This window comes from Sarcophilus harrisii, chromosome 1 (genome assembly GCF_902635505.1).
Source record: "Sarcophilus harrisii chromosome 1, mSarHar1.11, whole genome shotgun sequence".
In the NCBI taxonomy this organism is placed as follows: Eukaryota; Metazoa; Chordata; class Mammalia; order Dasyuromorphia; family Dasyuridae; genus Sarcophilus; species Sarcophilus harrisii.
In genome coordinates, this window is record NC_045426.1 from 128145204 (window position 1) to 128170227 (window position 25024).

Genomic DNA, 25024 nt, shown 5'->3' on the forward strand with positions numbered 1-25024 from the left:
TTTAGCATCCTAAATCTTTCAAACATTTTCTTTAAGCTGCTAATAAAGCATTGATTTTTTTTAATAACAGCTTTTTATTTTTCCAAATACATGTAAAGATAGTTTTCAACATTCACCTTTGCAAAACCTTGGGTTCCAGATTTTTTCCCCTCCTTCCTCCCTTAGCAAACAATCCAATAAAATTAAACATGTTCAGTTTTTATAAACACATTTCCATATTTATCATGCTGCATCAGAAAAATCAGATCAAAAGGGAGGGAAAATGAGAAAACAACAAACAAACAACAGCAAAAAATGAAAATATTCTTTGATCCACATTCAGTCTCCTGTGCATCTGTGGATGCAGATGGCTCTTTCCATTACAAGTCTATTAGAATTGCTTTGAATTACCTCATTGTTGTAAAGATTCAAGGCCATCACAGTAATTATCATATAATCTTGTTGCTGTGTACAAAGACATTAATTTAAAAAAATAGCTATACTTATCTAAAATATTGTTAAATATTAGTATTTTATTACTTAGTTGTTTTTAAATATTGTTTGTTCATACAACAAAGATTGCTGAGTGAAAGCAATTTAAGAAGTTTTTGTTTGGTTGGAACTAAAACTTTTTTTAAAAAAATATTGATAGCTTTAAAGTTGGATTCTCTATGGATGTGATTTTTATAAAGGAAAGTTGAGTAGTACCGTCTTGATTCTTTGTGATTTGGGAGTATCTGTTTCTTCCTAATTGGTTGGTAATTCCCTAAAACAAGAATACTTTACCTGCCTTATTCCAGACAAGTCTTTTGCTACGGTTTGAATACAAAGCAAATTTACATTTAAAGCTGCCATTTTATTTCTGTGGTTCCTATAGTAATTCTGTCAGTATTATGAATAACTTTCATAGTTATTTTCACTAATGTAATTCCTTGTTAATTTTTGTTAATGTAATTTCATGAAAACTATGAATATACTACTTACTATATTAATAGTTTTATGTGTTAGGAGAAGAATATAGAAAGTCTAAAACAATTATATTATCAAATGCTCAAGGATATGCAAAATGTCTCTAATTCAAGAACGCTGGTTAGACGTAAAGGAGCCTTTCACTCATCTATATTGACGTTAATGAGTGGAGTTTTCGTTACCAAATACTTGCTCAGTGCTTTTGGATTTTTAAAGCTCCTCATGTAAAGTTATAATCAAGAAAAGAATTAGAGACTATATTTATTAGATATTCACAGATCACAGAATGTGGGTGACTACTGGTCCTCTGCTTATGGTTCTCACTGAAAGAAAAAATATAATTTAGGTTGCTTCTAATTCCATTTTAAAAAACGTGAAGTGTAATTTAATGTTGATTTCTTTCATAAACCATTGTGTGATTGTCCATGTGGTTTAGGCCACTCACTAAATTTATAATTACATTTATTCCTGATGCTATGTTACATCAAAACTTTGTGGAGACTTGTTGCTGTTGTATGCAGTAATAGATATATAACAATTTTTCGTTTGTTGTCAACCTTCCCAATTTCCACTTGTGCCAACTTGGTAATATCTCGTTTTCTAATATACTCTCCACTCATTCCTTGTTCAGGTTTTTCTCATCCTCATTCTTTTTCCTCCTCTTAGCTAATCATCCTATGTCTCCTTGGAGCTCTTAGCTTAAAATTTCTCATTCTCACATTTCTACTCTTTAGATATCATCTCTCCAGTTTCTGTGCATACCATAGTACCATAGTACCCTCCCCCCAAAAAAGAAATCAACACAACTCTGAGTCATAATATCTATCTGACATCTAGGATGATTGATAGTAGATGTCTTTATTAAACTCATGAGTCCTTAATTTAATATCTTTTGATATTAATAACCAAAAAGTTATCAAAGTTGTCTCTGTCATATCTTTTGAAGAAATCATATATGATCTTGACTGTACTTGGAAGACACCTCAGTAAAGTAATCTTTTACGCTACTAAATCAAATGCTTCTTTACAGTCAAGAAACAGTAAGTACAATAAGATATTTCAATCTCCTTATCTTTTGTTCAATTGTATGACTATAAAGATATGATCTGTTGTAAAATATATGGTTTTGGAAAGACCTGATTTCCTTTTTATTCCTTGATCAAAGATGCCTTCACTACCATCAATGTTGCATTTTCATAATGCAACATACAGAACGTAGAAAGAAAAAAGAAACCCTCCCAAAGCAGAGCCTTGGAGAACACTTATTTCTAAGTTTTTTGGAGCAGTTTTTTTTTTTTTTTTTTTTTTTGAGTAAGGTTGCTTGTCCTTCCAGATGATTACAGAATAGCCTATTAATATTTATCTCCTAACAGTTTAATAATTTAACATTTAATAATGATTTCCATTTTATGCTTGGAAAAATTTAGGAATTCAAGACATCTGCATTTTGATTTTGAATTATTAAAAGATTTCACATTGAAAGAAATGTGTCAGGAGTATTTGTGTTTACAAGTTTAAAATGAAAATTATTTCAATTAAATTTATCACTGAGCCAAACTACAGGTCTATGATACTGGAAAATTTTTGCTCTGTTTTTTAATCAGAAAAAAGTGAAAAATCTTAATGTTGTATCCATTTGACTTCTGAGAAAATGTCAGTATTGTGAAGTGTTTTTTTGCGAGGAAAAAGTGCTCCCAAAATAATTGGTCACATAGTATTAGAACTTTTAACTTTTCATTTCTTAAACATCAGACTGTATTTAGTACAACTGACTATTATTCTGTCTAACTCTAATTCTGATGACAGGTAGTTTGTTTTTAATTTCCTTTTTTTTTTTTTTTGAGATGGAAAACTATCAATATATATATTATATATATATATATATGTGTGTGTGTGTATGTGTATTATGCTTCAAATATTCAGATAGGCAAATATATAAATATTTGTAGTTTTGTAGTATTAATAGGCAAATTTTCATTTTGTGAATGGTTCTTCCAAAGATGTCCATGCATACTTTGCATCTTGAATGACTTTCCTTCTTTCCCCTCCTCCCTTTACCCCATTTCCTCTTTCCTTTGATACAGTAGGGCCTTCTTTGTCCAAACATTTCAAATATTTCAATAGAACAGTCAGGCTATCCAGCAGTTATCACCTTTTTTTCTCTTTAGGGTCAGCTTATATTCTTTTATTACTAGAGTAAAATATGCCATCACAGAAATATACTTTCTTCTGTGATGGCATCTTTTACTCTAAAATTATGTTCCAAAACCCAATGAAAAAAATTTTTTTGGTCATACATTATTTCAGATTATATTCAGCCCTGTTGTATATAAATATAGTGTAGAGGGTCACAGATAGTAGGGAACCCTGGGTAAGGTATAAAAGACCCTTTAGTCCAGTAAAAGGAACCCTGATGACGGATGTGGTTTTGCACCTCATTTCCCCAGGGAGTGTGACAACCTGTGTTCTAATTAAAACAGAGTTATAATAAAGTAACAAGGAAACATTTGCATACAACAGCAAGTTGTTTATGTGGTCCTACATGCAGTATCCTGTAATTAGCACATGCAAGGATATTAGGGTATATAAGGCTGAGAAAATTTTAAATAAACAGGCTTCTGATTATTAAATGCTTATTAATTGATGCAAAGTCTCATAAGAACCCAAATCATTAAAAACAAAAGCTCATGACTTAACCATTCACCTAGTATCCCAACTAGGGGCACTGTTTTAGTCCTAGGAATTTCTGTTTTGTGCTTAAATCAAAAATCTTGACTCATTTGGTTTTTGTAGTAATAAGTATCTAGGCTATTAAGCTCAATTTTATTCTGTCATATTCAAAATTTTCCTTATTTCAGAAAATAGTAATAACAATAAGAAATATGAAGGAGAAATTTTTTTTCTGACAGTTTTCTGCTATTTATTAGCAAAACTTGAGTAGCTATAATTCTCACTTTTTTGATGTACACAGCTTTACCTATTTTAATGTGTCTAGGATTTACATGCTATATTTATAAGCATTAAACATATTATATTGGTCTGGGTACAGACAGTACTCCTAAAACAATCTATAGCAACATGTGTGAATATGCTTTGTCTATATAAGTATTCATGGAGAATGATTGTAGGTGACAGATTTTATAAAGTAGTGAGGGTGAAGTTGTGGAAATAGCCTATATTCATTCATACCAACTGTGATTTTAGATAACAGATTTTATAAATCTGGAGTGGAGTGGTGGGGATAGCCTCTGTATGTATGTGCACATGCATGTATGTTTGTAAATATATCAACTATATCAAATAACACTTAATTTTATAGTTAAGATCAGAGAGGATCATAAGCCAGAAAGGATCTAGTGTAAAATCCTAATTTTACAATGAGAAAATTCAGATCTCTGGAGATTATGACCTGCCTTAGATCATAGACGTTGCAAGCATCAGAAACAGAATTTTAATCCAGGTCGTCCTCTGAGTGAAGAGCCAGTGTATAGTTCTGTTTTTCCAAACAGCCTCCTACCTCAATTTTTTTTGTTTTAATCTCCATTGAACTTTCATTCTATTTCCATATCTGGTGTTGCACAAGATTTAGAGTGTAATTTGTCACTCCCATTTCTAAAATCTTTGAAACTTTAGAGCTTTTTAACTTAGTGGTTGGTAATGATTTTTTAAAGTTTCAGGTTACATACCAACTACAAATTACTCCACCCCATCAACCCCCAAACAAAGCAATTGTATGCCAAGTGTAGAATAACCAGAGCTAAATCATCAAGTTAAAAAGATTGAACCATGAGAAGGGAAAAAAAATCTTAGTGTAACAGTAAATTTTAATAATCAGAACACTTGCTCATCACTTATTCCTTATACATGTCTGTAGCAGAAAGCACAAGCTAGGTTGGGTCATCCTAACTTGAGTCTGTGTCTTCTCCCTCACTCTGTACTAACATTGTCACTAGACTCTACTCTCTCGTGTTCCATAAGAAACAGAAGCAGTCTTCCTTTCTGTGAGGGAGAGCAGAGTAAGGAAAGGAAGGAATCAGGATAATAAGGATAACTGAAAAGTAAACTTAGACATTTCAGTATTTTAATTTTCAGAGAAAGGAAAAACTGGCTGAGACCAATACCATATCCCTGAGGTTATTCAAGGCTTTGTCCTAGGCTAACCAGTTTTTATTTTCTGTTGGGAGAAGCAGAGGCAGGCCTAATCCAACCTAGTTTGGAAGCATGAGGCACCAATGAAAAGGAAGGGTTCAAAGTATAAGTAATAGGTGATGCAAGAAAAATTATTAAATACTAAAGACATCAAGCAAAAAAATCCTCATTAAAATCCCAATATAGTGATCAAAGGATCCTAAAAATCAGAAGGAAGAATAAATAGAACAGCAAAGAAAAACTAAAATGGAATTAGTAAAGTGTAGATACCTGCATTCGTTAGAGATCATAACAACAATAAAAAACCTCAGACATGGTTTTGTGTTAGTAGTTGGAACTTTAATCAACTTTTCTTTTGATTTTCTTTTTTAATCAAAGAAAATTAGGCATTTACTGTAGAATTTGAAACACAATTAGATCAACACCACCAAAACCAGAAAAAATTGACAGATTTTAAAAGACACTTAGAGAAGGCAAACAGTTTGACAAAATAGAAACAAGAGAACAAAAATGTTTCATATATGCTAAAGCAACTGACTTTAAAGACAAAATGCACAAAGAAAACTTGGAGAACTTGGATCTCCCAGAAAATGGTAAATTAAAAAAGCCATAATCCAGGAATTATGTGAAGACATTGTACAGAATTTACAATTACAAAGCACTAATAAGGGGAATACACATAGTACTGGGAGAAAATCATTTATAGATGTTATTTAAAATTTAATGACTCTTTGGTTTCTAAGAAAGAATTGAGACTAAATTTAAACTACATACAAATTCATAACAAAGGACTGTACATATTTATAAACACAATACTTCAATATGTATTTTCTTTGCTGATCCTGAGTTTCGTTTTTCATATACTTAAAGCTATTTAATGTAACATTTTCATCATTAAAGTGGATATATTAGTTTCATGCACAGTAGGATATCAGAAAAGTAGAATTATAATTAGAAAATATTAAACTACTAACTGAAATAAGCAAAATCGGCATGGGTATAATATCAAGGACTATTACTTCAGACTTGGAACATAATAGAAGGGAAAGGCTATTACTTCAGACTTGGAACATAATAGAAGGGAAAGGATACTGATTTTCGCAGTCAGAACACCTCCATTCAAAACTTGATTGTTAATAATTTCATGTGTATAACATTGGGCAAGAAATATATCTGCACTTCATTTTTCTCATTTTTTAACTGACTTAGTTTAATTAGATGACTATTTCAGGCTCCCCTCTAGCTCTAAATTTATGGCCTCCCTTTCTTTCCCTACCTCTCCTTCTTCTCCCATCTTAACTCTCTTCTAAGAAGGGAAAATTAGCTTTACCTATTAAAGGCAACATTGTGAGTTATATGAGTCCAATCACCATTCGTCACCTCTTTCTCAAATCCTTCAAAACAAAGCCTATAAATATATATGCTATAAAAGGCATAACAGATTGGTTGAAGTAATCATTATCTAAAATTCAGTCATATTAAATTATCAGTTAATCAAGTGTGAATGGGTATCACATCCTTTCCTCTTTTTATTGAAAATTTGGAGTTAAGAGCATGAGGCCCAAAAGTTCAAGACAGGGAAGAACAAAGCACAGAAAGGAGTGTTGAAGTTCTGAAGAAAAGTATAAATGACTGATATCAGAGCATTTGCTGTTTCTGTAAAGGGAAATTTAAATACAAATGAAGAAATGTTTTTAATTTAACAGTTTTATCTGTGGTCAGCTTGTCCACTGCAAAATATAAATTGTACAAGATTTTTGTTGGTGTATACCTGTCTACATGTATTGTGTAGTGGAAATGTTTCTTTTTAATATATGTACATTAATGCTACATGATAAATACTGGGTGGTCAATTTATGTTTTATCCTAGATTACTTTCTTATGTTTTATTTCAGGAGAATTCATTAATTGAAGTTCTGCTGTTAATTTTAGTGTCATTATTATTTTTAAAATTACATGTATTTCCAGCCTCATTATTGATTTCCAAAGCAGTAAGCCATGAAACTTTCAGGCTTTTAATGGCTTCTTGTACAATGTAGATTTTTGAAATCTAGTAAATGTAACAAGAAGTGCTGCTTCTGAAGTGTGATGGCAATTTACCATAGGTTTTAGAACAGGGATTGGCACACTACTGCCTCTGTTTTTGTACATCTAGCGAGCTAAGAATAGTTAATAAAAGTAATTTTGTATACTGAGTAAAGGTCATTGAGTAATCATTTCTTACATGAGCTTTCAGATATTTCAGATATGCTAAATACAATTTTTGCCTATATGTAAATTATTTGAAAAAAACGATCATTTTACTGAAATAAGATAAACTTCTTAAACTTAACACCACCACCGCTCAATAAAGTCTTGTAACTGAATGTAGGGGTTACAAAATTAGCATTTATTAACAGTAAATGTTTGATTTGTATACCTATTTTATACCTTCATATCCAGGGTCACATAAAAATTTCTCAGTTAAAAAAGGCTTTACTAATGAAAAAGTTTTTAAAATCCTGTTTTAGATCCTAGGGATAATACATATGAAGAATCAAACAATCCCAGTTCTTAAGGGGCTTACACTTTTTTGGAGTGGGGGGAGTCATTGATTCAGTATGGGAGAATTCCAAGCATATTAATCTTTTCTGGCATCTTCACTTCCTAGGCCAGTCACAAACATGGAAGTGAAAAAAATTGCTCTTACCAGGAAAAGAAATGAGTGTCAAAAGCTCTGCATTATATTGAAGTACAGTCTGCTGCTTATATTAATAAGATGAAAAAAAGGTTAATTTTCCTTAGTTAATGCCAAAATTACATAAGGTCCACATGTGTTCCATAAGTTTGGTAACTAGCTCAAACTTTTAAAACACTGTATTGGAACATAAATTGTAGGTATAGTGCCACAACATTTGTAAGTAGAGTATCCTAGGTGAGTGAGTATATATGATGGATAGGGGTAAAGAGTTCAGTCCTTAGCCCAGAGGAGGAATTGCGATACATTAAGAAATGCATGTACCAATATTAGTAAAGTCCATTCTCTATTACTTATGTGGGAATTATTTGTAGAATATATATATCTAAGTCCTTAACTGTTTGCTTTTACTGTCCAGTTGCTCTGTACTATTAATACAAGTTTTTGACTCATCTCATCAGAGTATTATTAAGTATTTCTGCTTTAAAATTATATGTTTAAAAGTCAAATGCATGCTGAAATTGTCTGTTTTAAAAATGTGGAAATATTAGAATATTTTCATGCATGACTAACTTTTTTTAGTTCACAAAGTTGTCAAATCTACCAGTGCCTCAGTTTTCTCATTTGTAAAATGAGGATTGGATTGGATGGCCTCATATATTCATTTCAGGGAGATACTGCATGACTTCTAAGAAACATTTTTCCTGATCATCAACAATAGAAATTTTGGATCACATAGCAAATATTTATGGTACCTCTACCATATATGGAACACTATACTGGATCCTATGGAGACAACTGATATGAGGAAAACATTTAATTTGGAAAACGTGACACACATAGAAGAAACTTACCATCTAATTGGAGTACACAAAGCATAATTGATTAATAATTAAAGATACAGGCCTTCATGGATTCAATTCTGCATATAGTTTGACTTTTATCAGTATACTGGGAAATGATACCTTGATAAAGAAAAGAGAGTAATTATTTCAAAGAAGCCATAACTTCCATTTGAAAGTTTGATTAAACAAGTTTGCTATTAAAATTAGGGCCATTTTTAGACTGAATTACAGTTAAATAAAATGAAAGTCATCACCAATATATTATGTTGTTATGTGATTGGGGGCTGACAGAGTTATAATGTCAAACAGCAATACAAAAAAAAAAAAAAAACCCTTGAGTCATTCCCATTATCCTTTATTGGAGACAATTCAACAATTTCTAAGAATAAGAGAGAACAGCTTAGTAAAGCTCTATTAAAGAATAAGATAAACATTTGAACCATACAGTTCAAAAGCAATAATGAAATTTTTTATTTCATTATTGTTATTTATCATAGTATATTTCTTGCCTATTTTTTCATATTTTTGATTCAGATGTTAGATGTAAGACTACATAGTTGGAAATATCATGAATTTAGATGTATATATAAATATATAAGAGCATGTGACTGTTCTCTAGGCTTGCTTTCCTAGCTATCCAGTAAGCTTTAATGTTTAATTATTGCATTGTAAAATGAGATTTTATATATATATATATATATATATATATATATATATATATAAACACTTTGTAAAGTTTAGAGCATTATGTATATATAAGACTTATTGTCAAAGACAAATCAAATTGTGATGATGTCTATATGATACCAGAAAAATTGTGATGATGTCTACATGATACCAGAAAAATTGTGATGATGTCTACATGATACCAGAAATCTATCTTCCCCTGACAGTAAATTAAAATTTGATGCCTTAACAGTAACTTTGCTTTAGTGTTTAACTGTTTAACATGTTTAACAATATTTTTATCCATTAATAAGTATAGGAGATACATAGGTAAGTAAAATAAGTCTTCATCTTTCCCATTCATTGATGACAATTCATCCTGGACAGATTATTTTTTGACAGTTTCCATTTTATTTAATTTTTTAGCATCTGAGACCACATATTATTAATGACAGTTTTTCATAGCATGGAGAATATTTGTTAATATTGATTATACGACATTTTTCGATTTTAAAAAATTGTTTCATGAAAAAATATTACATTTTTTATTGAAGAATTCTATAATTTTATGTTGAGAATGAGAGTATTCTGGGTTTTAGAAAATTAAGTCCTCAATGTCAACCACTATATGAGAACAGCTTCTTATACTGGGATTCCCCTCCCCCAAAAAAGTTAAGAACACAGGGTACTATTTGTTACTTTTTTAAAAATGTTTTTATTAGGAAGTGTTTGATGTGTCCATCCCTGCTGTTTGTCTCAACGTTAGCACTGGGTTTACAACAGGCATTCTTTTTAGAGGTTTATGTAACTGTCTATCCATAAACTCATTGCAACAGATTGTAGTATCACATATTAGTATTTTGTAGTATTTTGGCTTTACTACTGAAAATGAGAATACCTTATTAAAATTTGAATATATTTAATGTGAAAAATAAATGATAATTCTCAACAAACTTTTCCTATAGATCTGATTTAGGTTCCACTATAATAATGTGATTGAATGTTTTCTTTTATCTTCAGATTTAAATTTTCTTCTTACTCTTCATTAATAGGTAGTATAGATCAGTCAGTGTTAAAAGAATTACCCCCTGAGCTCCTGGCAGAAATTGAATCTACCATGCCACTTTGTGAACGTGTGAAAATGAACAAGCGCAAACGTAGCACAGTTAATGAAAAGCCAAAATATGCTGAAATCAGTTCGGATGAAGACAATGACAGTGAAGATGCTTTTGAATGTAAGTAGTATGTTACTTAATTTCTTTCATATGATTTGAGATGTATACTATCTTTTCAATTTCCTTTTGTTCTTTTTATAACCTAATTTGAAAATAATATTTATTAGTATATTTAACTGAATAAAAAAAATTGATAGACTTGAACAGCATTAGAAGAATTTTTCTAAAATACTTATTATTAGAGATAACATGGTTATGAATTTGTAAAACATAAAGTAGTTAAGAAGTGGATTAGCTGCATAACTGATTTATCTTTGTAGTCTGAAGCCATTCTTTTCTTTTATGATAAGCTAGGATCTAGTATTTTTCCCTTACCTCTCTACTTTATAGGGCAGAATTTTCGTCTACTTAGTCATTCGGGATCTTTCATTTAATTACAGCATTGTGCATAGTTGCCTATACATCAGAGTTGTTTCTTTCTTGAATTCTTTTGAACCAACTCAATTGTATTCTTTCAATTCTATTCTTTTTTAAAGAGGATATTAAACAGGGAAGGGAGAAGGCTTGTACAGAGTAATGTACAAAGTAATGTTTTACTCACAATTAATTCCAGCTTGAGGCTTCTGTGTTAAGTAGGAATCAAAAAGTTAGAGAGACAAGAGGCAAGGTCAAGAAAGTAAGAAAGGAGTATCTAGAGAGAGACCTGAAAAGGGGACATGAGCAAACACCAAAGACATATTTTATCAAGGTCAGCCCATTCTAATCCCATACCATTTGGAATAATAAAATACACCAAAGAGAAGAGCAAAGCATCATTTTTAAAGGACTTCTTAGTCATTCAGTGAATTGTATCATTTTGCTGTGGATTACTCGTTTTATATGCGAAGAAAAATTAAATACAAGTAAGTATATCAGATATAGCACAGTCTTCATGACAGTCTTCCCCTCTAATGCATAATGCTTTGCATATAATGGATAGTCAACACATTTATTAAGTAAATACCAGTAAGTATTCTCTACTTTGAGTTTCTTTTTTCTGCTTTTTGAATCTTTGTCAGACTAATATTACAAGCTACTCATTTTCCTGATGTATTAGGAAATACAGGATCTAGTCCTAAAGAAAAGAAAGTATTCTCTACCTTATCTACCCCCCTACCTTCCCCAACCATATATTCTGCTTTAAACAAACTTAATGTCCATTGTATGCCCATTGATGGAGAAAACTGAAAATAGTTTGCCTTTGGAATTTGGTATCATCTCCTGAGAAGGGGATACTTTAACATCCTTATTCCCATCCTCTCAAATTTCTAAAAAAAATTAAATTATATGTATTTACATTCCTTAGCAAAGTAAAAAGGAAAGGATATGATCACAACCTCATCTTTTACTACCACCTTTTCAGAAAATCATGGCTAGTCATGATTTAAAACCGGTATAGGACTAAATATTAGGGCTAGTCAAGAGGACACAATCACTAAATCATTGCACAGCCTTAATTTATTGCAAGAATTGGAGTATAATCATATATAAGAGAGCATGAGGTCATTATAGGGCAGTAGAAAATCTTGGAGTAATGCTGTTGACATGTTTTGAATACTGAATAAGCAAACTAGAAGACCAAAATCCAGAAGACTAACCTAGGTACAAACTGGATAACCACTTGTCAGTGAAAATGTTAGACATTCCTCTCTAGATATGGGTTGGATTAAATGGTGTAGGAAATACAAATCTTGCAAATCTGATATTCTATGTTTTATAATTTTTTAAATGATTAGATATATATCCAATTAGTGTATTTGACTATTCTTTTTCAGCAATATTCTTTTCCAGCCCTCTTGTGTATTTATAACTTTTATTTTTCATGTAGCTATTAGATGTTAACCTGATGCAGTAATAAAGTTTATCATTTTAAGCCAGGGATCAGTCTCTAGAAATAGAAGCCAGGCCAAGGGCACAAATAATTAGAATCTAGGTGTTTAAGCACAGATTTGTATTTAGTATTTCAGATCTGAAACCAGGTTTTAAATTGGGAGCCTCATTCTCAGGTTTGTAATAAACAGGTCCATATAGCCAACTAAACTAGGATATGGGAGTTTATTCAAAGATTAAAGCTGTGTGCCTTCTGCTCTTTTAAAACCAGGTCCTTAAAGTAAGTTTTCTGCCTTAGACAAGTGAGGCTCAGACCAAATTTTATACAGTGGTTATTATTTTACCAGATTTTAAAGCATTCTGACAGTTTTAATTCACAAATTTTCATAGGGCTTTCCTCAAGTTTAAAGGAGACTGTTGGCTACAAAATTATAATAAATAAACTAATATTTAAAGAATATCAACAAGTATCATATCTTTAAAACTGTGATTTTTCAGTCCGAATAGTTTACCAAAATACTTTTAATTTCTTTTGCCTGTTTCTTTTACTAATCAAATATTGTAGTGAGATTTCACCAGGTATTTAAAAGAGTCTCTCATGCTGTCCCTGTGAGAAAATGGGGAAACACAGGCTGGTTGTGTGGTACAGTTAGATGAATTTTAAACTGAATATCAAAACCAGGTTGTAATCATTCATATGTTTTTGTCAACTTAGAAAGAAGTCATTAGATATGGGCCATAAGAGATCTGTACCTGGTCTTGTGAAGTTTAAATTTTTTTCTTTGTTAGTGACTGTTGAAGGCACAGATGACATATCTAGCAAATTTACAGATGATGAAGCTGGAAAAGGGAGTACACAACACGTGACAGAATTAGAATCCAAAAAGTTTCAGCAAGCAAAGATTACAGGCTGAATCTAATAAAATGATGTCTAAGAGAGAGAACTATAATGTTCTGCATTTGTGGTTAAAAAAAAAAAAAATACTTAAGTACAATATGGGGGAAATATGATAATCCGAGAAAGCTCTGATCCAATGAAATTCAGAGTCTATTATTTAGTGACATAATAGCAGCCAAAAAAAAAAAGCTTGTGTCATCTTAAGATTCATTAAGAAAGGCATAGTGCCTAGGATGAGGGAGGTAACAGTTACCTTGTATTTTGTGCTGGTCAGACCACATCTGGTGTATTCTTTTCAGTTCTGGCCACCAAATTCTAGGAAGAATATTGGCAAGTTCGAGAGGATTCAGAGGAAACTGGAGGCCAAATTATACAAGGATCATTTGAAAGAACTAGAGATGTTGAGCCTGTAGAAGAGAAGACTTATGGGGATGTGATTGCTGCTTTCAAGGACTTGAAGAGCTGTTATGTAGAAGAAGGATGGTCCTTATTCTGTTTGTTCTCAGATGGCAGAACAGGTAGCAATGGGTAGAAGTTTCAGAGAGATGGATTCCTCTTATGTACTAGGAAAAACTTATTAACTTAGCATTATCCAAAAGTGGACTCAGATGACTTAAGGTTCTTTCTTCACTATAATTCACTCCCATCTCAGAAATTCTGTATTCTTTTGAATAGGTTACACATATAATGAGTTTATTCTACTATTTTATAATTCCTTTCTCCTTCAGTTCTGTTTATGTAAGATTCATTAGTTCTCATCCAGGTCTTAAATGTAGTTTAATTTGTAAACCATGTTTAATTTTTACTCTGACATTATAGTTATTATAGATAACTGAATTCCTTGAATTGAAAGTATGATTTTCTGCTTACTACTTTCTTATTGTGTTTCTTAGAGCAGTGGTCACCAAAATGAGGACATGGCACTGAATGATTCCAAGGGCACAGTGGTCAGCCAAATGGTGGGCGGGAAGATGGGATGCATCTTACGATCCACATGGGTGCCAGTGGGGCTTGTCTCTTACACAGTCACACTTAATCTTCACCTATTATCCTTCAATACTCCCCACTCCATTCCCTTCCTCTAGTATGTTCTCTAGTGTACAAGTTTCTAGTCCAACCCCTCCTATTTCTTGGGATAGTCCTCAGAACAATTTAGGGTACCCATATCACATGCTCTGCAGGTACCATTAGAGATAATCTTCCCCTGCAACATAATCGCCCCAAGATTGCTTTTTGGCTATATCAGGCACCCACTCCTAAGAGATTGGTCTCTGTGCTCCTGGGCAGACTGGTAAAAGACCCCCTCTTGCCCAGACCTCCCTTTTTTTGTTTTGAATGAATGAGTCCCAAAGGGTAAACAGGCATGGCATTACATATTTTAATATATCTTGATACATAAGTACTTAATAAATCCTATTAACTATTAACTTATTACTTTGCTTCAGAAATTCACTCTTCTTCCTAATTTTGCTATTGCTTATAAGGGAAGTAGTCACCTAGGTTCCCACTCATCCTTGACCTCTCCGTCTCCCTCATTTAATATAGCACCTGCCATATCTTATGATGTCTAATTCCATAATATTTGACCTCTCCTCTTCACTGTTACACAACCATCAACTTAAATTGGGCATTCATCATCTCATACCTAAACTAGTAAGTAGTCTCCTATTGGTCATTCCTTATTCCTGGCTCTTCCATATACTTGTCAATGTTTTTTCCTGAAGAGTACATTTATATAGACTATCACTCACACACACACACACACACACACACACACACACACACACCCCTACATCTGCCCCACTTTTAAACTACATTGAATCTCTTTTGACTCTAGAATTAATAAACTAAACTATTTTGCTACTTAAAGTCTTTCACAAATCACTGCCCCACATACCTTTCAGCTTATAGTGTTTTGCTCCCCTTCCTTAATTCTGTGGTCCAGCCAGACTGATTGTTCCTTTCACTTGTATAAAAACACATCTATATTATCCAAATCTGAAGAAGGAATTATGAAATGATATCATTGATTAAATAGAACCATGTAAAGAGGAATGGATTTATGTTGAATATTTTCTACTTTGTTGAAATAAGAGACAATTCACTTTTGCTTGTAGTTTTTGCATTGTGTATGGTGTCACTACATAGATAAAGATGATTCCTGGTGAAAAACTGTTATGTTTATTGATTGTTTTGAACTATTATTTGATTGTTGTGTATCTTTCAATTAAAAGAAAGTATTTAAAAAAAAAGAGATTTGCTTATTTGGCTAGGTACATTGATCAAATCAAATTCCCAAACAGTTATTATTTACAAGTTCACCTTGTTCCCCCAGGACATACATAGGGATTTTTTGAAAATGGAGCATATTAAGTCACATTGCCCCCCCCCCCCCCCAAAAAAAAAAAAAAAAAAGTTTTTCCTCTAAAAAATATTTTAAAAATATTGTTTATTTCACTTTTAATATTTTTAACTTTTGTATGTTTATAATGTACATAATCTATTATTATAGTTGTGTGTGTGTATATATATGTATATATATGTATGTATATGTATCTTATACTTCTCAAAATGCATGCTCTAAAACATCTTTACTGGGTAAGGTTGCGTGATCAAAAAAGTGTGGAGACCTCTATCTTAGAAGACCCTGTTTTATGTAAAATTTTTAAATCTAGAAATGCCATGTTAAAATTATAAATAGTATTTTTGTGCTTTATTTATTCTCATATGAAACAGAATTGTTTAGAATTAACTTAAATCACAATGAAAATTTTTAAAGTAAAAAATTTTGATAGTCTTTCAAGTAGGGTAAATCATTTGTCATGAAAATTTGCTTTTAGCTTCTCGGAAACGACATAAGAAGGACAAAGATGATGATAAAGCTTGGGAATATGAAGAGCGTGACAGACGAAGCTCTGGGGATCATAGGAGAAGTGGCCATTCTCATGAAGGCAGGAGGAGTTCCGGTGGTGGCCGTTATCGAAATCGAAGCCCATCAGATTCAGACATGGAAGATTATTCTCCTCCTCCCAGCCTTAGTGAGGGTAATCCATTAGCCTCAAGGGATTCTTTATGCTACCTGATTCTACATTAGGGCTCCCTTTAAAAATTATTTTTAAATTTTTAGTAAGCTAATTTCAAACACTGATAACTTTATTAGTCCAAAAGAAAAGCAAATATGTTTAGATTCTATTGATATCATTACTTTAAATACTTACTTCAAAAAGATATGTGGGACAAAAATGAAATCAATTTAAGTTGTTATTCTTATTTAAAAGTTTCCTATCTTATTTTTAGTTGCTAGAAAAATGAAGAAAAGAGAAAAGCAAAAGAAGCGGAAAGCTTATGAACCAAAACTAACACCTGAAGGTAAATTTAATGTTTTATTACGTTTCCATGTTTGGTTTAAATTGTCAACAGTCCACGTGGAAATAATTTATTAAAAAACGTTTTTTCTCCATAACAGAAATGATGGATTCTTCTACTTTTAAAAGATTTACTGCTTCAATAGAAAATATCTTAGAAAATCTTGAAGACATGGATTTTACAGCATTTGGTAATTCAATTTAAGAAATATTCTATATCTACTGTGTACTTAGTACTTTCTGGGTGCTGCTAAGAAGGGATACAGAAAAGAATAAGACTCCTGGCTTCCTGGAGGTGACATATTTGGGAGGTCAAAACTGAAACAATAAGAACAATAATCAAGGTCTAAGAATGGTGAGATAGGAGTGAAATTAAAATAATTAAGTGGAAATTTCATAAAGTGATTAAGAATTTTTAGGCCTTGAAGAATTGAGAGAATGGAAGAAATTGGTTGAGCAGGATCAATATAAACATTTGTAGTATAGAATTTTCAAGGACTAACACAATTTGGGAGGAACTATATAGATATATGCACAAAAGACATTTTTTATAAGGTATTTCCTTGATAGAGTAAGAGAGATTAGTATTACTTCTCTTACTTTCACTTCAAAAAACAAAATAATAGATCTAGCACTGTTTTTCCTTTAGAAATCAGTTTGATCCAAACACCTTTTTGCTACGTAGTCTCAGATTTCATACATTCATTGTTTGAACAATTAATCTCCATTTCTGTGATCTTTTTAAGTAGAACAGTTACTTAGGATCTTCTGCATTTATCATCCTATTCAGAGCTGCGTTTAATACTCATTTTCTTCAGCTAATATTTAAAAAAAAACTACTTATATAAAAAGTCATTAAATCTGAGGAGCATGTTAGCTGCCTTATCTTAACTGATGGGTGGCTTTCTATTTTTAAAGCACACGTAATTTGTTAAAATTAATCACCTCCAAAAACACTAAAATTTACTAGTGTGAGGTTGGCAATACTAAACTTAAGCTATAGGTAGGAAGTAAAGTTTGCAAAGTACTCATTTTCCAAAATGGTCTTCTAATAAAAATTTTTATTTTCTTGTTACCCTTTTTAAGCCAATATTTTGCCTGAGGAATAAGAAAAATGTTTCAGTGTTGCTGTTACTTTTTTAAGTTGGTAGGGATCAGAGTGTTTCTTTAGAAAGAGATGACCAAGACTGAATTGTAAAGTTAAAGACATTTAAAAATAAATAAATAAATCTAACCATTATGAATTGCTACAATTGCTGAATTTTTTTTTTAGGTGATGATGAAGAAATTCCTCAGGAACTGCTATTGGGAAAACATCAGCTTAGTGAACTGGGCAGTGAATCTGCTAAAATTAAAGCAATGGGAATAATGGATAAGGTATTTCTCTAAATTAAAATTCATATGTATGTCTGGTAGTAAATGTGTTGAATTATTTCTTTTTTGAGATTCTTATATTTATATCCAAAATTTTAAAAGTAGATCAAAGTTTGATGTGATTATTATATAGTTATATTATATATATAGATACTTTAGAATACTTCAGAAATACTTTAGAAAACATTCATGATCATAACTATATTTGATTCAATAATTATGAAACATCTGTTGCTTAAAAAATAGTATGCTGAACCCTAGGGAGATAACTACCATTGGCTTAATCTGGCTTTTAGGGAGCTTACTATAATTGGGGGAAAGGGAAAATGGAAAAGATTCCTGATGAAATGCATATATAGGTAACTCAAATATGCTACATACACCAATATATTAATAACTCAAAATCTTGCCATTCTATTGCTGTATGTTTTTGAAAAATAAAGATGGTAAAAATAAAAGAAATATGACACTATCAAAAGAATTTTTTAATTACCAAAGTAATGAAATCTATATTGGACAATTAAGGGGTATATTCCTGATCTAAAACAGGATTATAGGACAGGGACCCCATTACTCCTTCTTGATCTGTGATTTAATAATTTCATCACACATAATTGCAAACATTTTTGCAAATGTAATGAAATAGTATTTCTTTGATTCATAAATTCACTAGAATTTTGCTTTGGGTCCTTAGTTTTAGTCATTATAAATCATGGTGCCAAGAACAGATAGATTGACTGCTTTGAGACCTGTATTAAATGTTCTAATACTTAAATAGTAGATTAGTTAAGTCCTGTGATATTTACTCCATTTAATAGCACATATTTTCCTACCACTTTTAAGTGATTTTGCTAGAATAAATATTTTCTCCATTTACAAATTGGGAAACACAGGCACTGAAAGATTAATTTATGTGTCACATAACTAATATGTTTCTGAATGATAAGGAAGAGAGATTCAAACCCAGATCTACAGGCTTCAAATCCAGGATTGTTACGTATTGTACTGTGCTGTATCATATACAGCATCTCTGAATCTTTTCCCTTACCATAAACTATAAAGATAATTATTTCTAGCTTAAGGACAGCATAATAATTATTAAAAGTGTAAATGTATCTGTGGAGTTAGTATTGAAAGAGATAATTTTGTCATAAAGATTTTTTTTTAAGTCACTCTATAACATTGAATTTGAAAAATGTTTCTATTAAAATTTTTTCAATGAGCTTATGAATCATATTTTTAACCTACTTTTCTAAAACAAGCCAGATATTCCTGTATATTCAAGTGAATTTGTCCCTGTTGGTATTTATGTTATAATGAGGACACATAATATCACAGGGGCAAATCCAAATCTTAAGTATTTAAATTTCTTAAAGGTACATAATTATGCACATTTTTATTTCTAAGTATATTAGAAAGTTCTATTAAAAACTTTTGCTATTAAAATATACTATAAAACCTTAACAATCTAATTCTCAGGACCCACTAACATTCTTTTTAATAAGGAAAAATTAGAAGGAAGGGAAATTATGGATATTCACTTCTTAAACAATATTATTGAATTTAAAAGTTTATATCAGATTTTTATCTCTTGGCCATTTCAACTTATTAAAAGTTTACTTGGGGTTTGAGGGGTTTTTGTTTGTTTTTGAGAAAATGTATTCTAATGATTTGCAGTTTTTAATAGTATTTTAGAGCTACAAAAAACCTTTATAGTTACCTAGTTCGGTCTTATCCTAGATGAAGAAAAGGAACAAAGACTTTGAAGACTTTCCCAAAATCCATACACCTAGATGATATCAAAGCTAGCACTAGAATCCAGTTTGCCCAAATCCTTTTCTTATATTTCCTTTTTATTATATTTAACTGTTTCTTGTGTCCATTTTTTAGATTATTATTTCTTCATAGTCAAACTATTATCTGATGTTAATAATGCAACATATCAGGATTTATGATATCACAGATATACACAGATAACATGTCAGTAACTTTGTAATAAAGTCTAAGTGGTGCTTGAGCCACAGAAAGCCTTGGGTAGACTATGGACACATATGGTATGATAAGGCAGGATTTGAACTCAGGCTTTTCTGAGTCGCAGCTCCAGTACCTAATTCACTCTTCTCCTTCCATTCAAATTATAAATTCTATATAACAGTAATCCTAGTAGTTCACATTTACATAGTTTGAACATTAAGCTTGACAAAATATTTTATATACCTTATTTCAATAGGCTGTCTCAACAGCCTTATATATTAGAACCTGCAGGTAATCCTGCTCATTTTGCAAAAGGAAATTGGATACTTCAAAAAGTCAAATGAGTTGCTACTAGTAAGTAGTGGGCATATAATTGAGCCCCCAATCTCATTACAAATCTAGTACTCTTCTCACCACCGCACCATGGACTTTGACCACACTATGACCTTTTATATAAAATATTATTGAATCAATCAACAAGTATCTATTGACTCCCTGCAGTGTGTTATACTTTTATATTTTTCAGTTTCCCTCGGTTTTGTAGCCAACTCCTTCATGCTTTTTACAATGTAGCGCCATGCACAAAAGCTAACATTCTCGGGACTAGTAGCGGAGTATAGTAAAAATGTAACCAAGATGAAAATCATAGAATTTGGACTTCTTCTCTTAAGTCCCAGAATGCTCATCTAGAAGATAGTTGGTCTAGAAATCTTTTAAGATCCTTTTTTATGTTTTGTGTTTTAGGAATCCTCTTTAGAAACATCATTGTATGTAATTGCCTGTTATCCTGATGTACTCATTTATGATATGCTAGTGTCACAAAAACTACAGAATCCAAGATATTGATTCTCTTCTCAGAATGACACATAATAGAAAATCCAAAAAGAAAGGAAGAAGATTTTGCTCCTTCTTTGCTCCTGAGAAATGGTTTTCTGTTATTTGGAATCCTAACGGAATTTTGAAAAGAGCAATTTTTAGTTCATTATTGCATGTTCATCTCATTTTCCAGAAGCAATTAATACAATAATTTGTCTTTTCTTTATAGCTTGCTACAGATAAGACAGTAAAAGTTCTAAACATTTTGGAGAAGAATATTCAGGATGGGTCCAAACTTTCTACATTGCTAAATCATGTAAGTTTAAGATGAATATTGATAATACTACTTTTAATTTAGTTAATATCATATTATCCTAGCTTTGGTTTTTCGGTATACAATTATCTTTTTACTTTTTGATTGGTATTTCCTAAATGAGAATATTTATTCAATACACACTATATTTAAAACATTGATTCTAGTGTATGCAGTTTTTCCTTTCAATTTTAAAAACTTTCATTTAATGAGGTTTTTTAACAGCAGTTAAGTTCACATAATTCAGTCAACATTTAGGCCCACTGTGCATTTACGCAATATAAAACATAAAAAATGAAATAATTTATTTTTAGAATGAGTTTATATTGTAACAAAGGTGGGTTGCGAGTATCTTGTATCTCTTCCTTGGAGACCATTCTGGTTCTTTGTAATTTTGTATCATTTACCTTAGATTGTTTTTGATTTGGTTGCTCTTTCCACTAAAAAGAGCTTTAATTTAAAATTGCACTATGAATCATCTCCTAACTATCTGCTTTCCTTCTAACTTGTTTATGCTATGATCTTAAATATTCAGGTCACATAATCCATTTTGAAAAATTAGTAGTAGTTTGTCTAATAGTAGACAAATTTTTCTCAAAAACTAAGAAATAAAGCACTCTACTTTATGGAACAAATTATAGAACAGGAAATATGGTACAGGGAAAAATATTTCTATATCATTATCATTTATCAATAGTGATAAAATAATTTCAAATAAAATCCTGCCAAAAAAAGTGGAAATTCATCTAAGAATATATTTGTTAGAACCAAAGAAATGAGTAGCTTAGTATTAGGAAAACAGTCAACATGTAAATGTAAGCTCCTTTAAGGACAGGGTTTTCTTGTTTATTTAAATTTATATCCTTAGTCCTGTCCATGACAGGATAATTGTTTGATGCTTTTTCATTTAGTGGTCTTCCATATCTTTTTTAGAGTTCCATTTTGCCAACTTATTGAAAATAATTTTTATTTAAGTAGATAAATTAACTTGAAATTGTTTCCTCACATATACTATATTGATTAGAATGAGTATTTGTGGTTGGTAAATTTATAAACATTTAACCGATCACACGATCCAAAGCTAGAAGATGACCTTGACAATGATTTTACCTAAAATCTTTTATTATATAAAAAAACTCCCATGAGGCTAAATGACTTGGCCAAGATCACACTGGTAACAAGTTGAATGGAATTTAGGCCTAGTCTTTTGCCTCCCAATCCAGTACTCTTTTCCATTACAGAAAGATATTTACGGGGTTTTAATTATACAAATAAATGTTCATTGTTATAATAAGGAACTGTTATGTAGAAATAATTTCATACCGCAATCGTAAAGATAATTTGTTCTTGAGGATAAATCTGTAAAATTCCATCTAGCAGTGAAAGTTGAAAGTCCAATATGTTATATTCATTTATTTATATTCTTTTGTAGAATAATGACACTGAAGAAGAAGAACGTCTGTGGAGAGACCTAATTATGGAAAGAGTTACAAAATCGGCAGATGCTTGTCTTACAGCCATCAACATTATGACATCACCTAACATGCCAAAAGCTGTATATATTGAGGATGTAATAGAAAGAGTTATACAATACACTAAATTTCACTTACAAAATACTCTTTATCCTCAGTATGATCCTGTTTACAGAGTGGATCCTCATGGCGGTTAGTTTGTCATTATTTGCTGACATGTAAAGTTTTAAAATTAGACCTTACTAAAACTTTGTCATATATTTGTCATATATTTTTCCAAGTTAAGTAAAAAAGCAAAATAATTTATGATTACTGCAGGTGATACTGTAGTCTAAAATAAGCTAACATTGTATAAGAGTATAGCAATACCATCTTTAATTTTTATTATCAATGTGACTCTTTTTATTAGTTTCTCTGTGATCCCAATCAACAAGAATTTATTTAGAAAATATTTAAAAAGCTAGCATTTTATAGATATGGAAAAATAAAGATTATACAGATTCTGTTTTTAATTTCTGCCTTCACCAGAGATGAGAATGGAATTATAATTGTGGGAACAATTAATAAGTTTCAGAATAACCTCTGAAAATAAACAATAAAATAGACATAATATAGGGCAGTAGAAGGATAAAAGATATTGGATATTATATTATTAAATGATTTTTGATTATGTGTAAATTTAAATATGATTCCAAATTGACTAAGTCAGTGAAATTCAAAATCCAGCTGATCTTTCCTCTTGAACCAAATCAAGACTATTATATTGAAAGTCTTTGTTTTAGCATCAAGATTGATGTGATTACCTTTAAAGTATACCATTCATCTACTGCTATATACAAATGTTTACTTTTCAAATTAAATATCATTAAAGAATAATTTTTTACCTTGGAGTAGACAGGGCAAGGTGGCATAGGGTGGAGGGGAAGTTGATGTATGTGTTTATCATACCAAGAAATACACAAATATTTTGAAATTTCAGTTCATAAAATTTATAATTAGTTCTAATGTTGAAATATTTTATTGATAATTTTTCCCCCAATTTTAAAAAAAAAATTAGGAGGAGTATTAACCTCAAAGGCAAAACGTGCCAAGTGTTCCACTCACAAGCAGAGAGTAATCGTAATGCTTTATAACAAAGTTTGTGATATCGTTAGCAGCTTGGCAGAGCTTTTGGAGATACAACTGCTGACTGATACAACAATTCTTCAGGCAAGTATTTCTGAGATTTTTTTTTTTATTTCTAAGTAACTGAAACTTGAAACTGAAGAATGGGGATAATTTTATTTCATTCACTGTCAATGCCAGAGTAGGATATCAACCTCAGATTTTCAACCTAGAATGATTTTTTATTAATGCTACATTAGAAGTGTAAAACAGTAAACACAATTTTGACCAATTCTTAAATATAAACAAATGCTGTTTGGAAAAATGTCCACTTAGTTTTCTGAAAGAAAAACCACTGTTTCCCAAAAAGTGGGTTGTGTTGCAAATACTTTGTTGATGTATACTTATGTTCTGAGTTACTTATCTTAGGAGTGTTTGGAATTTTTTTTTTAAGTGCTAAATATTGTGGCCCTATAAAATAATGTGTGTGTGTGTGTGTAGGAGGGAGGGAGAGAGGAACAGGGAAGGGAGGGACAGAAAGAGAGGGAGAAGGACGGATGTAATTGAGTGCTCATTGTGACTGGCAAGAAAAATACACAGGGTTCCTAGGGTCTTCTAGCAAGTTCATACATAGATTATCTGGAAAGATTGGGCAAATAGTGAAAGATTTTTCTCCATGTTTTTTTTTAGATATCATCAATGGGAATAACACCATTTTTTGTAGAAAATGTCAGTGAACTCCAGTTATGTGCCATCAAATTAGTCACTGCAGTAAGTATAGTTTTCTACCACTTGATAGTTAGTGTTTTAATTTTTTTTTTTTTTTAACAAAAATGTCACTAATGCTTCTCAGGTTATTGTTATCTGACAATTCTTTAAAATCTTCAATTTTGTTGTATTTTGATCTGCTTTATACATTTAATAGATTCTGGGTCACTTAAATATAAATAGACAATAATCCAGAAAAACTTCCTTTGGAATTAAAAGTATACTTAATAAATAAAATCATAATGTTTCAACACCATTTAGAGATGAAATATCTCCTCAATAGAATTCAAGTTCCTTAGAGGGCAGGTACTAGTCAGGTTTTTCTTTATATCTGCATTGTTTAATACAATGTGTTCCACACAGTAGACAATAAATCTTTTAAAAGTAATTCTCAAGATATTTCCATGTAGGAATTGATCATTAAGAGTGTTTAAAAATGTGTTTAGTGTTTAATGTTTAGTGCTTACCAAGTGCTGCCACACTATAATAAAGAAAGATACCATCTCTGCCCTTGAGGAACTTATGTTCTAGTTAGGGAGAAGAGATGTATAGAATCAAGTACATACAAGAAACATCCAGAATAGATGGAATATATGCAATTGGAAATTAGA

At 31.1% G+C, this 25024-nt stretch overlaps 1 protein-coding gene across 3 annotated transcripts in view; it reads left to right on the plus strand.

Moving 5' to 3' along the window:
- The window catches only part of NIPBL (NIPBL cohesin loading factor), a 250207-nt gene that overhangs the window by 172641 nt on the left and 52542 nt on the right, over positions 1 to 25024 (plus strand). For all 3 annotated transcript variants that reach the window (XM_031964203.1, XM_031964209.1, XM_031964213.1), the window contains exons 11-19: positions 10338 to 10520; positions 16068 to 16271; positions 16525 to 16596; positions 16694 to 16783; positions 17866 to 17969; positions 20986 to 21072; positions 22502 to 22733; positions 23599 to 23750; positions 24336 to 24416. In XM_031964203.1, coding sequence (XP_031820063.1) covers positions 10338 to 10520; positions 16068 to 16271; positions 16525 to 16596; positions 16694 to 16783; positions 17866 to 17969; positions 20986 to 21072; positions 22502 to 22733; positions 23599 to 23750; positions 24336 to 24416 — 1205 coding nt within the window. The remainder of the gene's footprint in view (positions 1 to 10337; positions 10521 to 16067; positions 16272 to 16524; positions 16597 to 16693; positions 16784 to 17865; positions 17970 to 20985; positions 21073 to 22501; positions 22734 to 23598; positions 23751 to 24335; positions 24417 to 25024) is intronic.